Source organism: Phalaenopsis equestris, unplaced genomic scaffold, assembly GCF_001263595.1.
Source record: "Phalaenopsis equestris unplaced genomic scaffold, ASM126359v1 Scaffold000224, whole genome shotgun sequence".
In the NCBI taxonomy this organism is placed as follows: Eukaryota; Viridiplantae; Streptophyta; class Magnoliopsida; order Asparagales; family Orchidaceae; genus Phalaenopsis; species Phalaenopsis equestris.
In genome coordinates this window covers 1,071,941-1,083,967 of record NW_018164666.1, presented here as the reverse complement: position 1 = coordinate 1,083,967, position 12,027 = coordinate 1,071,941, and the positions used below count along the sequence as shown (strand labels likewise).

At 38.7% G+C, this 12,027-nt stretch overlaps 1 protein-coding gene across 3 annotated transcripts in view; it reads left to right on the top strand.

Moving 5' to 3' along the window:
* LOC110023521 (pre-mRNA-splicing factor RSE1) overlaps positions 1 to 12,027 on the top strand; it is a 65,139-nt gene that overhangs the window by 19,543 nt on the left and 33,569 nt on the right. For all 3 annotated transcript variants that reach the window (XM_020722986.1, XM_020722987.1, XM_020722988.1), the window contains exons 5-7: positions 228 to 315; positions 410 to 570; positions 696 to 2,619. In XM_020722986.1, coding sequence (XP_020578645.1) covers positions 228 to 315; positions 410 to 570; positions 696 to 2,619 — 2,173 coding nt within the window. The remainder of the gene's footprint in view (positions 1 to 227; positions 316 to 409; positions 571 to 695; positions 2,620 to 12,027) is intronic.

The window sequence follows — 12,027 nt, the reverse complement described above, 5'->3', positions numbered from 1 at the left end:
CATGGGATTTTTGTTGTCCTAAGGTTTATGATAAAAGAAAAATCTAGTTTGATGCGAGTGAAAGTTCAAAAACTTGTTTTATAGATGATTTGCAATTTTAATTTAATTACTTGATTTGATTAACAAATTTCAAGCTGCTTCTGATAGCGCAAATCCTCTATACTGCATCACCGTTTCCGTTGAAATTTTCAATTTTTTTCTTAAACCTCAAGTCCTTCTTTTTGTAGTGGCTCTTTTATTGCAGCTAGCGCATATGAAGACCAATTTGCTTTATTTTCTATGTCCACACATCTTGGAGACAGCATTGTTGATGAGGTGATCTTTCTATGTAGCTATTACTTGCATATCACTCGTATAATACGTTAAATATTTATTCAAAATTTGAAGATATTCCATGTCCTAATTTCAGAAAATGTTCTATCCACCAGAAAACAAAGATGAAACAAGTTCTGTGAAGGATACTGTGAAGACAAACATTTGCGGCACAATTTGGAGCATTTGCTTCGTTTCTCATGGCACCGATCATTCAAGCAAGGGGTTTTATCCCATAATGGCCACTATAATGCATAGGTATTTTTTTATTTTCTGTCATTTGGTTTGGGAAGTTCCAGTTTGATTATATTGATCATAGCTGCCGTCCTTGTTGTTACTTGAAATTTAATTTTTTTACAACTGATGGTTGTAATAAATTCCAGGAAAGGAAGGTTAAGAAATGAATTGTTGTTGTTTGGATGTACCATAGAAACACGTGCTATTCAATTTATATCCTCGTACCCTGAAGTTGAAATTGGGCCATTGGCACTTAAATTATCTGCTGTTCCTCATCTTTCTGGATTTGCAGTTGTGTTTAGGATAGATGATGCTCTCCTAATGAATTTTAGAGACCCATATTGTATACAATGTGCTCAAAGAATAAACTTCGGTTTACCCAGTGTAATTGAAGAGCCGGATTTTTTTCACGATTCTTCTAGAGGTATGGATATTGATGATGATGGAATGTCCAGTGTGGCTGTTTGTGCATTGCTGGAACTGAGTGATTCGGTGGCGGCTATGGCCAAAGATGATCCCATGAGTGTCGACGATGGTATGGAAGCAGCTTCAACTTCCAAGCATGTATGTGCCTGTTGTTGGGAACCTGTTGGAACAGCGAGTGCAAATTTGGTCCTCTGTTTGGACTCCGGGGAACTGTACATCCTTGAAATTCATTCAACGATTGAAGGAATCAGATCTGATCTCTCCGAGTGCCTCTACAGAGGTTTGCCCTGCAAGGAGCTTTTATGGTTGAAGGGTGGTTTTGTAATGGGGCTTGTAGAAATGGGAGATGGTTTGGTTCTAAAGTTGCAAGATGGAGGCCTTGTGTACAAGAGCAACATTCAGAATATTGCACCAATCTTGGATTTAGCTGTTGTTGATGACCATGATGAAAAGAAAGATCAAATGTTTTCCTGCTGCGGTATGAATCCTGCAGGATCATTGAGAGTTATACGTGCTGGTTTAAGTGTTGATAAACTTGTGAAAACTCCTCCGGTTTATGAAGGTATAACTGGCACATGGACATTAAGGATGAAACGGGGAGACCCTTATCATTCATTTCTTGTATTGTCTTTTGTTGAAGAGACAAGGGTACTCTCAGTTGGCTTAAGTTTTTGTGATGTAACTGATGCCACTGGTTTTCGGCCTGATGTTTGTACCCTGGCTTGTGGTTTGGTGTCTGATGGGTTGCTAGTTCAGATTCATAGGGCAGGTGTGAGATTGTCTTTGCCCACTACAGCTGCTCATGTGAGTGGTTGCCCCCACTTAATACCATTTTGCACCTCTTGGTGCCCTGATAATGTGTCTATTAGTTCAGCTGCAGTGGGACATAATGTGATTCTTATAGTTACTTCTAACCCTTGCATTTTGTTTGTTCTGGGCATAAGATCGTTGTCAGCCTATCAAAATGAATTGTATGAAATTCAACATTTGTCGTTGCAGCATGAGGTTTCTTGCATATCTATACCCGAACAGGAAATCAACTTTGAGCAGCTTTCATCAAATTTTCATTTTGCCAAGAAAGATAATCAAGACACCGTCTTTAATGGAGATGGATGCCACATGACTTTTGTGGTGGGTACCCACATACCATCTGTTGAGGTTCTCTCTTTTTCACCTGATCAAGGCTTTAAGTTCCTTGCGACTGGGGCAATTTCAATAGACAATGCACTTGGAACTCCTTTAAGTAGCTGCATACCTCAGGATGTTCGGCTTGTGTTAGTTGATAAGTTTTATATACTTGCCGGCTTGAGGAACGGAGTGCTACTCCGGTATGAGTTGCCTCAGGCCTCAGTTCTATCTTCTTCCTCGTATTATCCAACAAAGCTTGGGAACTTCAGATCTGTTCAGTTAGAATTGATTGCATTTCGACGCTTCGGTATAGCTCCTGTCGTTCTGGTTCCTCTACAGAATTCGCTCAATGCAGATGTAGTTGTGCTTTGTGAAACGCCCTGGCTTTTGCACGTTGCAAGGCATAGCATTGTTTATACATCAATCTCGTTCCAAGCCGCCACCCATGCAACCTCAGTGTCGTCTTTTGATTGCCCAAATGGAATTTTATTTGTTGCTGAATCCAGTTTGCATTTGGTAAGATTTGCTTATTTGATAACTTCAGAGGATTCATTTGGTTTTCTCATCATGCTTTTTAAAGTTCGAAAATTTACAGTTATTTCATCAGATAAGATATTGGTTTTGTTGGTGCTTTGCACATGAAGAAGAGGGTTCTGATCTTTTTTGATTAGTTAATGATGAATGAGTATTGAATGTATTTTCTTCCATGTATGATTGTTTTGACAATTAGGTTGGTGTCAGCTTAGACTTTGTTTTGTTGGGAATAAATTTAGGAGAAGAATATGATTAACTCTAGAAATTCAAGCCTAAACGGATCTACAATCAGTATATTAGCAGAACAACAAAGAAAAAAATTATTAATTTGGCTGCATGTGATTCAGGGGTCGTTTGGGGCGGTGGCTTTACTGTGGTGTGGTTTGGGACCGCGGTTTGGGCTGTTTGGATTCTGTGGTCACGAGGGTGTTTTGATAAACCAAATCAAAGCACTGGTTGCAGGTTCAACCCCGCGACCCGCGTTCTTAAAATTTTATTACACGGCTGCCCTTTTGTGTTCCTTCCGTGGTTGCCCTCTTGTTCCTCTATGGCTCCCTTGAGGCGACTATTGCCCTAATTTCTCTTCTCTCGATCCCTTTGAATCCGTGGCTCTGGTGGCTAGGCATTGCTTCTGGTTGCCTCTTGTTGGTTGCGATTGGTCACTCTCGCGACCCTTACATCTCCTTCTCCTCTCATTTCTTCCGTTCGATTTGGTGGTTTTGTGCACTTTGTCCTCTGTGTTTTAGTACCCTTTCTTCGGTTGGTGGTTATTGCGGCTGTCGGCCAAATAATTGTCGTGGATTCTTTATTTAAGATTTAATTTAACTTAGTTTATATATGTGATTATAAGTTTATAAAATAATATTTTTAACTTTAAAATAATTTTTCAACTTATTTTATATATGGTTATAATTTTCGAAAATAATGTTATTTTAATTTAAAAAAGTGAGACCGAATGGACTTCACATATTTAATTATTTTGATGGTTGAACATGATACCATAAATGGTACACTATCCTGAAGTATAAACATACCATTTGTTAGTAGGCTTAACCACCTAAGCTAATGAATTTGTGACGTCCAACTTAATATAAAACCTATTATTAGACAAGTTCCTCTATTTAACATGAAAAATTTAATAGGTTTTATATTAAGTTGGGTTATTAAGTTCCCTATAGAGGCAAACCCCTATAGTTAATTACATCTTAGACAATCGAGATCACCTAAGAAAACTCTCGATAAAGATTAGTGAAACTGTCTTCAAAATTTCAAAGTTTAGGTTTTCAAGGTTGAATATCAGAAAATCAAAAGGGAAGAGCTTAGAATAGGAACATTTATTTTTAAGAATCAAAGGAGTGAAAGGTAGGCGATGTCACAGATCTAAGGGGGAACCCCGGTGACTTCTTAACTATCCTATTGAAGAGATGTTATTTGATGTTTCATCCTGACAATTTTATTATTTAAGATTTACGCTCGCACGATACCCGATTGTGCAAATGGTTTAGGATGATAGGAGGATTTACGTCGTACCGAACGACAACCTCAAAATCTTAAAGAGAATTAGGACTTGTAATGCACAATAGAGTAGTGCAAAGCCCTAAAATGGAAGTGAGGATTTATGTTGCACCAAGCGGACTACCTCGAAGTTCTATTGGTTTGTTATTTATTCTATGAAAATTTCAACAGAGGATCGTCCTTCGCTTCGCTGTTGTGATCTCGATTGTTGCCCTCCATCCACTCGCTTCCTGGAAAGGATACTCCATGCTCATTAACATATCGATCATAGGTTCAGGGTTTTGGTGTGTATGTATATACAGTTGTTAGGTCAGTGACTCGTTATAGGGTGCTTCTTAAACCGGATGTCCTGCTGTCCTCTATCCTAAAGGCACCTGCAAGTCTATAGAAGTAACATAAATAATAAAAAGAAAACATACTACAAGCGCAGTAAACAATAAACAATGACATCGCAAGCATGAACTATATACATATGTAATAAAGTGCGGTAAAGGAGAACGGTAAGTAAAGAAAGACAGTAAGATGTACAGTAAAGAAAGTAAAATGTTGTAAATATAAAACAAACCTGTATACCTGACTAGTTTGCTACTCCTGTAAATGGGGTCGGTGTCGCAGCTAAAAGTAAACGAGTTTAATGGAAAATTTAACAGGTGGCAAACATGCATTTATACAAATAGAAGTAAATAGCAATAACATCACCTGGAAATATCGAGGAAAGCCGCAAATAAACTCGAAGAAAACCATTAGAAACATGAAGAAAATCCGATGGAAATTACGAGTGCTCTACAAAGATTCGAATAAAATCGTATGAAACGTACGAAAAATCCGAGGAAAGAAAGAAAACTGTAAGCATTCGGGTCGGGGTAGACTCATATTTTAGTTATTTCTGAGGGACTTCGAAGGCAATCATCGTTCATCCGTATGTATAGAGTCCGACATTCAACTGGAAATTTCTAAAAATACAATCTTAGGAGGGCAATCCTTAGCGTAGTACAAGTAATTGACAAGTGGACAATTGGGTTTTATTACTTAAAGTTTATATTTTGGCATTCGTATAGGCTTAATGCATATAAGCAAAATTTATATCTATTTTAGTAGTCAAAATATTTTGTAAGAAATGTATCCGTTCGCATCGTTGTATTTTATAAGTTTGATTGTTCATGAGTCGATTACACTATCGGGCTAGGACCGCTAACAACCTAAAAAAGCAAGGGTCATCGTTAGGCTAGTGTCAGTAAATAATACTGTCATCCTACATTTTCACCGGGTCTCTGTGTCGGGTCCTGATGTCGTAAGATGCAATATTATTCTGTTCTACCACTGGATGTCTTTGTCATAATGACCTTGAACTCTAAAAAAAACCATCCAACTTACGGCTTTGCTTGATGGTTCATACATAGCCACAACTATATATGCACACTTATGCTTTAGACATAAGCACCAAAACCAAACCAAGAAGCAAAGAAAGAAAACCAAAAAGAAATAAATAAAAAGGAAGATGACTAACCCACCTCTAAAACTAGTATAAGGAGGAGACCAAAACGGTAGTAGGGTTAGCCTCAAATATTCACCCAATAAAACACCTCAAATAGCCGACAAAGTAGGCACATTTATCAATAGCTAACTCTCTTTTCCAAACTACCAGTATAACAATCCAAAAGAGATGTATCGAAAGGGTCCAATTGCTAGCCCAAAACATCTCTGAACGACACATTTTAGAGGATTCCAAGTTGCTCCCAATTCAGTCCAAACCTGCTCAAAAGCTGCACTTTGATTCTCCCAACAAATTTTAGAAGGGCCTTTCACTACAGTCAATTCAACCCAAAGAACTGGGCATTGAAACTCCTTCCAAACATCAAGCAAATCGACTCTCAAAGAATATACTCAATTTCCCAAAACCACGAGAATTAAAGCATTTAAACCCACCCTAAGGTCAACAAATTAGAGGTAAAGACAACTAAGAGGACCACCAAACTCAACCCAACTAACTGATTTCGGGTAGGGGCAGCAAGACAACAACCCACACCAATACAGGAAACTCAAACTACATATTTCAGGTAGGAGCAGCAAAAGCACCACCAAAACCGACACAACAGGGCCCACATCGCTGATCTCAGGTAAAGGTAGCAAGGCAACAACCCACACCAACACAGGGAACCCAAATAGCTTATCTCGGGTAGGGGCAGCAAGGCAACAACCCACACCAACACAGGGAACCCAAACTACAGATTTCAGGTAGAAGCAGCAAAGCAACAACCCACACCAACACAGGGAGGCCACAATAATGATTTCGAATAGATCCAACAGGGGAAAGCAATCTAAACTAACTCAGGAAAGCACCAACAAGGGTCTCGAATAGAGCTCTCGGGCAGGGGAAACAGAGGCATCACCAAAATCAACACAAGAGAACCTACACTGCTGATTTCAAGTAGGAGCAGCAAAAGCACCACCAAAACCAACACAGTGAGACAACACAGGAAAGCACCAACCAGGGTCTCAAATAGAGCTCTCGGGTAGAGGCAGCAAAAACATTACCAAAACCAACATAAGAGAACCCACACTTCTGATTTCAGGTAGGAGCAGCAAAAGCACCACCAAAATCAACACAGGGAGGCCACAATAAAGACTCCGAAATGATCCAATAGGGAAAAACAATCCAAATTAACACAGGGAAGCTCCAACAAGGCTCTTGAATAGAGCTAGCAAGGAAAACAATTCAAACTAACACAAGGAAGCTCCAACAAGGCTCTCCAAAAGAGTTAGCAGGGAAAACAATCCAAACTAACACAGGGAAGCTCCCACAAAGCTCTCGAATAGGGCTAGCAACAGAGAGGAGGGGGCAGCTAACCCCCAAAACAAAAAATGATCAATTTCATAAGTATGCCAAAACTTCTTCGTAAAACTTAATTTGGGGAATCTACAAAACCAAACCAAGCCAACTCCATAAACTGATGTCGTCGGCTCCATAAAATTGAACTGAATGAGCTCATAAAGTCGAGACCACAAGGCTCCACAAAATCAAAATCTCACAGCCAAAGCAGTCCAAAAACATTGCACACATCAGCCTAAGAGTCATCAAACAGGCCCAGGTATTGCAACCTGCAGGTAAAGATAGCAGGGAACGAACCGGCAAAGAACACCAAGTCTATAGGGCTGAAACAACATCTGGACTTCACATAAACTAAAGAAGGTGGATGACATTAATGTACAAGTGTAATAAAAACAAAAGAAAGAGATCTTTACATGCATAACACTTGAAACATTGTCATTATAAGTTTAACACACTTAGCTAAGAAAAAGGAATGAAATAATTACATCGGCTCAACAGAATTGCTGAAGGCCTAAACATCCATGACAATTGATAATAATTTCAAGAGGAGATTCCAGGTAAGGCAACCAAGCTTATATATATATATATTTGAAGTAAAACCTCGCTCGAGGCCTTTTATTTCCTTGAGCCTATTCGGCTTCTGTCGAGCAGAAAGGAAGAGCAGAAAGGAGAGATATTACCTTGCTCGATCTTTTGAAAGAAGCAAAAGGGAAGCCACAGAACTCCTAAACATCAATCCCTCAAGCACCAAGTCTTAGCCGAGCAGAGATTTCAGCAGTACCTCCCTCAAGGTTTTTCATCACCCCTTATCTGACCTCCCCCCATGGGTTTTTATACCCGAAGAAGAAGAAGAACAGGAGGGAGAGGAAGAGAGAGCATAGTCATATCATCGATGGATGACGAGGCATCGCAGAGCCTAGCTAATTAAATGAAACGAGCGCAGAAGGCTCCGGTAGCCACAAACATGTCGCAAAGGGAAGCTACGAATTGAATCGACATACGGTCGCGTAGGTCAAAGGGGATGAACGCTTCGGACGCAAACAAGTCGAGTACCCATAGGATCTAAAACCTTAGGAAACCAATCGTGACTTCTGCGTACTCTCACAATGCGCGAATTCCACGATTCACGTGCTCGTTGCACATAAATATTGAAATTCACGTCATCTGCACATGGAGAAAACTTCATGATTGATCAAACTCGAATCAATTGCTAGAATAATCGATCAGAAAGTGAAATTTTAAGGAAATTTGAATTTGACGCGTTTTCGACCGGGTCGTTGCCAAGGTTGTATGGATGACCCCAAATGATAAAATTGACTGCTCCAGCGCGTCCAGAGCGTCGATTTTAGCTATAAAGGACGTATGCTTCACTATAATCCCCGACACGAGCTAATGACATGGAAATCAATGCATCTAAATTATATATGTAAAACCACTAACCCTACTTAGCCTAAACACCTGCGCACATCGCGGCTTAAGCTTCTACGGTTCGATCGCTTGTGCCCTAGCGTTCCCTCCATGCCATGTCGAGGTGACTCCCTGTTCTCTGAGGCCTTTTATTTCCCTGTCATCCATCGATATGCTCAGCCATAAAGAGCCGCAGAAGCTTAAGCCGTCATTGTGATACTAGAATGAAAAAAATAATTAACATAAACCTTGAGAGCTACAAAAAAGAATGCCACAAATCATCAATAATGTCTTTTCACACACAAACACATGTAATACACACCTGCCCCAAAACTGCAGCTAAAATCTAAATGTTGTTCTAATCATTTTTTTCTTAATTTTGGTAGTCATGCTTTTCACTGTTAAGTGATGTGTATATCTTTATTTTGTAATGTTTTGCATTGGAAATTTTCTTTTAAAGTATAGAATGTACTGATGTGAACCGTTTTGTTGCAAACAACATTACTATACGGAAACAAAATAATCATTTGTTCAGAAACAACTGTAGCACAACTATTTTCAAACTGCAAAAAACAAAAAAAAACAATTAGTTTATTCGCAGCCGCTTCCACAGCAGCTGCCCCAAACAGATGAATGAGATGGCAAATCAGACTGTTACTTAAATCTATGGCCCTTTTCGCTCCTAATAGCGAATAACTTGTGTTGCTTTGATATTCTCTAAGTGGCTCGCAATTTTAGTTGGATTATCTATTGGTAGGTTGCATGCTTGCATTTTTTTTAATCTGCTTGACCTATTGCATTGAGCTCTTGTTGTATCTAGCAAATCGCAAATTAAAATTCGATCAATTTATCAATTGTGATTTATAATTGATATCTTCATGTAAATCTACTTTAAGCGCTATTTGGTTTAACGTTTTCTCATAAATAATTTTGTGTTATTTTTTATAAGCGATGAAAGTTTTAGCCCTGGGACTGCATTCTTGTACTCTAAATGGTTCCTGTAGAATTCTTCAGCATATAAATTATTTGTTGAGCATCAGCTATCTCATAAGCTTATTTGTGCTCATAATAGTTCCTTTTTTTTTTTCGTCTCAAATGTCAAAAATTTCGGTCTTTATGTTGTTATTTTATTTTTATTTTATTTTTTTGTTGATTTGGTTCTATTTTTTTTATGATTGTGGCTCATCCAGAATAGACATTTGTGTCTTATTTTTGTAAATATTGGAAATAAATTGTAATATACTCTCCACTGCTGCATCGACTAAGCCCCTATAGCGAAGTGTTTTATGGCAAGGAAAGATGAATTGGAATCTTGCATTGAAGGGATGGGGCTTAGGCTGCTCTTGCTTATATAGTTAAGACGGGTCACAAAGTGGTTGACAAGCAAGTGCAGTACTAAAAGTGCAGCAATAAAAGTGCACCTGCATTGCGTGTGCTAGGTTATTATCAGATTTTCCATGCTTTGCATTCTGGCATGTGTTTATCATGGTATTTTTATTGTCTGCATCCTTTTGTCTTGATTTTGAATTATATATTGAGATTTTATTTTCTTTTATTTTTTTCGTCTTTTTTTAATTTTCCTTCATATTGTTCCATAGTGGCCTCCCATTTGGTCCTTTGCCCAAACATGTTTGAATGGGTGGTGATCCGTGTTGGCATCTTTGGTTGAGAAGAAGAGAATGATGTAGGTAGTAGCCAATATCAATGAAGGAAGAATTGTTCAAAACCTCCTTTGTACATTCATAACATGGGCTTAAATAGGGTATTATAATATTTTACAAATAAAGTCCTAGACTTCTTCAATATTCCCTTTTTACCAATAAGACCCTAAATAAGGTCCAATTCTCAACAATCCCCCTCAAGATGGGCAAAAGATATCCACTAAGCCCCTCTTATCACATAACCTAGACAAATTTATTAAGCCTAGTCCTTTAGTGAGCTAGTTAATCACTTGCTCTTCAGTGACTGCATGACTTAGCTCTAGTAGCCTATTATTAAGCTTTTCTTTTATGAAGAATCTATCAATCTCCACATGTTTGGTTCTATTGTGTTGCACTGGGTTGTTGGCAATACTGATTGCTGACTTGTTGTCGCACCATAACTTTATTTGAGCTCTTTAGTCCACCTTGAGATAGGCATTGCTCTCAACCACATTATCTTGGCAACTTCTAAGGCCTACTCTGCCTCTGCTGTTGACCTCGCTACTACAAATTATTTTTTGCTCTTCCAAGGGACCATGTTGCCCCATACAAACATGTAGTATTATGAGGTGGATCTTCTGTCATCTGCACAACCCGCCCAATCAACGTCATAAAAGCCCTCAATGTTTATATGCCCATTCATACTGAAGATCAATCCCTTCCCTGGTGCACTCTCCAGATACCTTAGAATTTGATACACTGCATCCATGTCTTTTCCTTGGATCATGCATGTAGTGGCTTACCATGCTTACTGCAAAAGAGATGTCCTGCCGACTGTGATACATATAGATCAGATGACTCACTAATCTCTGATACCTCTCACGATTAACTAGTTCTCCTTCTTCCACACTCAACTTCGTCTTTTGGTCAATTGGAGGTACTGCGGGTTTGCACCCCAAAATGCTTGTTTTTGTGAGAAGATTTAGTTCATACATTCTTTGGGACAAGATCATCCCCTCAGGTCTATTAGCCACGTCAATCCTAAGAAAGTATATGAGCGTCCAAGATCATTCACCTCAATTCATTGGCCAATCTTACATTTAGTTGGACAATCTCTGCCTGATCATCACCGGTGACAATGATGTCATAAGCATATACTACAAGTATAGTGGTGTGACCTTTATATCGTAGAAAGAATATCGTATGGTCTGTATTGATTTGTTGTTATCCCAAGCCCATCATGATCTTTCTAAACTTGTTAAACCAGACTCAAGGAGACCGCTTTTGCCATATGTCGGCACTATTTTTGGTGTGGAGTTTGCCCGTAAGAAGCTGTCGGTCATCGGAATTGAAATCCCGTTGCCTGCTTCGGAAGGACGTTTTTTTTTAAAAAATTTAGTTTTGAAAAAGATGAAGTCAAACTGACCCCATAATTTTCATAGTTTAGATGAAAGAGCGCTTTATCTCAAATCATGTATCTATCCCGAAGGATGAACGCAAGAATTGAGAGTGAGGCTCGATCAAATAAACTAAAGAAAGTTATGACATCCGTTTTGTCTGCGAAACCAATATATTGGCCGACAAGTTCCCCTATTTAATATAAGGAATTAAATAGGGTTTATATTGTGCTGGGTTCGGGAAAAGCTTCCTATAGGGGCAAGCCCCTATAGTTAATTACATCTTAGATAACTGAAGTTACCTAAGAATACTCTCGATAGAAATCAAGGAAAAATTATCTTCAAGGAGTTCAAATAGTAAGGACATCTCAAAGATATCGGACTAAGAAGTGTGAAGGGGGATTGGTTCAAATTTGGAACATTTTATTTTGGAGTCCAAAGGAGGAAACACTAGAGGATGCCACAGATCCAAAGGAGAACTTCGGTGACTTCCTAAGCTATCCTATTATTCGGCTTCAATTTAGGAGAAATCATTTAAACGTTTCATCCTGCAATTTTTATTTATCAGGATTTATATTTGTGTGAAGCAATCAGCACAAAT